Source organism: Gadus morhua, chromosome 2, assembly GCF_902167405.1.
Source record: "Gadus morhua chromosome 2, gadMor3.0, whole genome shotgun sequence".
In the NCBI taxonomy this organism is placed as follows: Eukaryota; Metazoa; Chordata; class Actinopteri; order Gadiformes; family Gadidae; genus Gadus; species Gadus morhua.
The window spans coordinates 26,851,871-26,856,870 of record NC_044049.1 but is presented as its reverse complement, the minus strand read 5'-3'; the positions used below and the strand labels follow the sequence as shown (position 1 = coordinate 26,856,870).

Below are 5,000 nucleotides of genomic sequence, written 5' to 3'. Positions count from 1 at the left end.
ACCTGAATCCGATTAGCTTGGTGAAGATGAGTGGCGGTACGAAGAAAGCAAAGACCAGTTTCCACACCTTCGTGTTTCTCTCCATGTCGCCCCACCAGATCTGGGACAGCAGGGTCTGCAGCGCCACACACAAGCAAACCGTCATCACACAACCAGAGCCACAACTCCCCACACGCCAAACTACGTAGGACTTCGGCCTCCCGCTCATGTTTGTCAATGTGACGAACTTTAATGCGAGGGTGAAGCAAAACTGTCCTTCTGGCTATAAGAAGAGCACAGAAAGCTCCCTGAGAGACTGTGTACAGCGCAGTCAGGCAAACGTGTTCTCCCCTCTGGGAGTCTAATGTCAGCCAATAACAATAATGTTAGGATGATGCGCTGGTTTAAAGTGCATCTCTCTGTTCTGTCTGGCTAACGGACCTTCCTAGTCAGCTAGGTGGCTTGGGCAGTGAATCTCTTGGTCTGTCTGTGTTTTGCTTGCTTGCCAGACTTTGCCAGACTTTGTTTTTGCTGTGAGCTCTTTTCGACAAAAGACTATAAAATAATAAAGGAGGGTGTGAATGAAGTATCAACGCTGTTGTGAAACACCCAAATCATGATGTTGGGAAACGTATTTACAATGAGGACATGATTGACGACTTCGCCTCAAGAAATTGCAGAAGAGGAATATTTTGTTGGCAAGAGTTAATTCAAACATTCAAATGTTTCCACACAGAATGCATTTGGATAAATGCCTGCTTAAGCAACTGAAACACTTTCTTGATGTCTTCCACACATTCCAGATTGACTGGTATGCTGATAATGCTGAAAATGCAGTCAGTGCAGGAAACCAAAGCTCAACACAAAGTCCCGTACAAAGATAATTGTGTTGATATTGTATAGAAAATATTCTGTTCAATAATTATTGTTTGTTTAAAACCTACCTCTGTTTTACAGATCAATTCATTCTTAGACTGACAGGAGGAGGAAACAGTTTTGGAAGGGTGTAGGACGTAGTGGGAGCACTGAGCAGTCAGGTGTAACTATGAGGCAATGGCAACTGGTTTACATGGCTCATGGGTCAGGTAGGAGGGCCCCTTAGCAGACCTTTGCTACGGGGCCCCAGGGAGGTCAGAGCCGGCACTGCATATGACGCTTTCAGTTTGTAACTACGGAGACACGCTGGGGAAACACATTCCAACCAATCTTTATGGCGAGTCAGATGTTGACACCAACGAGCCAATCGGGAACAGCCTTTGCAAGGACCCGTGTTCCCATCTGCAGTTACTATTGCGAGGTTCAACCATTCCCCGGGGACAACAAAGATATGCTTGGTACTATTTTTAAGTGCCAGGTCGTACAACATACATTAAGTGTGTGGTGACGCGTGGGTTGGGATTCTGAACCCAGCTCTCGATGCCATCTAACCCCCCCCACTGTGGACTAGTCACGTGACACGGCGATAGGACCGAGGTTGCTAGGCAACGGGGGTGGGGCTCCGAGGGGTCCGCACCTGCACGCCGTCGTGGCTGAAGAAGAGGCGGGCGTCGGCCGCGGTGGCCATCTGGAGGCAGGTGGCGCCCGCCCACACCGGAGACTGACGGATGAGCAGCGTGAAGCAGCGCCTCTCGTTGCTCTGGTAGCACGAGCTGAACACGTCTGGAGACACACACACACACACACACACACACACACACACACACACACACACATGAGGTGAACACGTCTGGAGAGACACACACACACACACACACACACACACACACACACACACACACACACACACACACATGAGCTGAACACGTCTGGAGAGACACACACACACACACACACACACACACACATGAGCTGAACACGTCTGGAGACACACACACACACACACACATGAGCTGAACACATCTGGAGAGACACACACACAAACACACACACACATGCGTTGAACACGTCTGGAGACACACACACACACACACACGAGCTGAACACGTATGGAGACACACACACACACACATGAGCTGAACACGTCTGGAGAGACACACACACACACACATGAGCTGAAAAAGTCTGGAGAGACACACACACACACACGCACGAGCTGAACACGTCTGGAGAGACACAAAGATTTGCAGATGCATTCATTTAAATACAACTTATTACCGCTGCATCAGCTGTTCTTTCCCAAATTATCATTTACCCTAAAACGAGATTTTGTTTTGGAAGGCTGGGATATAGCCTACTTTGCTCGAGTTTATCATTGTTATTATTATTATTTTCACGCATGGCATAGCCTACTACAGTGTTCATTCATGCACCCCATATGGAAACAATCTTTGCAGTTCCGCCCTGCCGTGGTACGTCCAAATAGCAACACCAACTGCGCTATCCGCTGGTGCCCTTAGACCCGGTATTTGTCGTCAGATGGGCAACTACTTTATCGATCTGTAAGACAGCACCATGTATCGTTTGCACCTGAACACGCTCTGCTTTTTTTTTTTTTTTAATCGGCTTTACGCCGGGTGCAAACTAGCAAAGATACATGCGTCGGTGGAGAAAGTAAATTGCGCTGGAAGCAAGATAGGGCCCTGGGAGTGAGAGAATGTTTTATGCCGCAAGTGCGTTTAGAGTGAGAGTGTTTTGTGGGTGCGACTGTTACCTTGGGCCAGGTTCTCAAACTTCTGGGCCAGTTCCTTCATGGAGACCTTAGACTCTGTCTCATCCTCCAGCTTGGACAGCTCCCGTAGTATCTTACAACCACTCAGAGCACTCAACACCGACTCACTGGCCTGAGAGAGAGAGAGAGAGAGAGAGAGAGAGAGAGAGAGAGAGAGAGAGAGAGAGAGAGAGAGAGAGAGAGAAAGAGAGAGAGAGAGAGAGAGAGAGAGAGAGAGAGAGAGAGAGAGAGAGAGAGAGAGAGAGAGGGCTAGAGATGTAAATTCATCATTATCCCCAAGAGGCCCTTAGAATAGAAGAGCAGACGAATGTATGAGCGAGCCCATCACGCCAGGACAGAGGACGGCTGGAGTAAAGACGTCTCATAGTTCATCTGCCTGTAACTGTGGAGCGTGATTACCATCTCCCAGAAGTAGACGGCCATCTCGCTGCGGTTCTGGAGCACGGCCCAGATGAAGAGCGAGGCCCAGGGAGAGAGGCAGCGCTGGTCCCGGTACAGACAGTCACCCAGGAGCAGCTTGTTCACGTGCTGTGGGGGGGAACAGGGGGGCACACATGTGTTATGGTAGGCGGAAGAGTGATGCGAAAATGTGGGGGAAACGAATCCCCCTCGATGGAAGACGGTCCCATGTTTCTAGGTGAGTGCGATCGAATGCGGGACATTTTGTGTTGTACCGTCTGCCTCCACTAGATAGCGTAAGTGTACTGTAAGTAAGCGATGTTGTTACGTTAGATGCCCAAGCCAAGGCCTCAGGGGAGTCTGATGATTTAATTGTTGACGGCGGTTAATCATATATATTACTGGGTTAGAGAACTGGGAAATCTTGAATTTCCAGTTGCAGATACAAAGAGGGAGTTAATCCTCAAGACAAATAGCTTGAAAGCCTAATCCGACATCATACATGGCAGGTGATATTTACCAGCAAGAGAAATGGCAGAAATAACTACATAAAGGCCATCCCCTTTCTTTAACTAAATAAAGGCAATCCCTTTTCTTGTCGTTTCTGTACATTATGAATATAAGTTAATAGTTATATGTTTAATAATAAACAGACTTGAATAGCAGAATCATGCTGCACCATTACGATGTTCTGCATGACTATGCTTATTTTATAACAATTTACAACATCGGGTCAGAAAACAACCATCACTGTTTGTGCGTTTCTGAATGCTGCTTAATGTTTCCGTCACCTTCTTTCGCTGACATTACAATTTTCTGAATCTGAACGCAAAGCTTTGTGACTTTGTCACTTTATCATCTTAACTTTATCAACGTAACTAAAAGACTCAGCAGCTTAAGAACCAGACCCGTAACCCTACCCACGGCTTAACAAACCAAGGAGTTTAATGTCCTCTAAACTGATCCGTGTAGAAGAAGTCCAGACAGTCGAAGGTTGTCCCCACACACCCACTGGTGCGTCAGCTACAAACCAGTACTCGGGGCTCGGGTGGGTCCTGGACTGGGTGTGGACGTCCGACTCACCCGTATGGCCCTGCGCGTGCTGGCCCCGGGGTCCAGGCCCAGCTGGGCCGAGTAGAAGGGCTGGCACCCGTCCCCCAGCAGGTCGTAGAGGAGGCGCGACACCTGGAGGGACGCGTGAAGGGTTAACGGTGGACTGCAAATATACAGCGCTTTCATCCAAAGCACTTTACAGTATTGCCTAACATTCACCCCTTCACGGAGTCTTGCTCAGGGTCACCTCGACCCTAGGAGGAGCCGGGGGTCGAACCAGCCACCTCGCGGTGACCAGCCACCCCGCTCCACCTCCTGAGCTGCTACGGCCCCGAGACGTCAGAGGGACTCAGTATGGATGATGCAGAGGACGCCTCAGTCACTCAGCCTCTTCTGCATCGATCAGGGTCAACCACGTATCGTGTTGAATGCTGCCGTGATGTTTACAGTGAGGGGGTCAACACATTAATTCCTGGCCTACTCCAAGGAAAAGGTTTGAATAGCTCAACCCTATACTATACACTTAAAATCGTCACTGTTTATTAACAGTTACATTTCTATTGTATTGTATTTCAGATGATTGTATGAAAAGAGTCGTAATTACTTGGTTCATATTATGTTCTATCATATTTGAACTTTTGTAGATTTGGCAATGTCAATTCACGTTCACCATGCCAATAAAGCTTGTCTTTAAATCCATCTGTCTAGATCAGGGGTCTCAAACCCGCGGCCCGGGGGCCAATTAAGGCCCGCGGGATGATATTTTGTGGTCCCCTACTTGACATCAAAGTTTAGTGCTAGTGCGGCCCACGCATTGTTGTCAAACGCACATTTTTGCTGAGTCGCTTGCCACGCTTTTTTACCACTTGTGATAGGGTGACCAGATGTCACGGTTTTGCCG

The 5,000-nt window shown here is 48.4% G+C and overlaps 1 protein-coding gene across 3 annotated transcripts in view; it reads right to left on the bottom strand.

The window, feature by feature from the left end:
• trpm4a (transient receptor potential cation channel, subfamily M, member 4a) overlaps window positions 1–5,000 on the bottom strand; it is a 33,517-nt gene that overhangs the window by 11,930 nt on the left and 16,587 nt on the right. For all 3 annotated transcript variants that reach the window (XM_030376096.1, XM_030376104.1, XM_030376112.1), the window contains 5 exons: window positions 4,130–4,231; window positions 3,047–3,175; window positions 2,630–2,759; window positions 1,493–1,638; window positions 3–115 (listed from right to left, as the gene is read on the bottom strand). In XM_030376096.1, coding sequence (XP_030231956.1) covers window positions 3–115; window positions 1,493–1,638; window positions 2,630–2,759; window positions 3,047–3,175; window positions 4,130–4,231 — 620 coding nt within the window. The remainder of the gene's footprint in view (window positions 1–2; window positions 116–1,492; window positions 1,639–2,629; window positions 2,760–3,046; window positions 3,176–4,129; window positions 4,232–5,000) is intronic.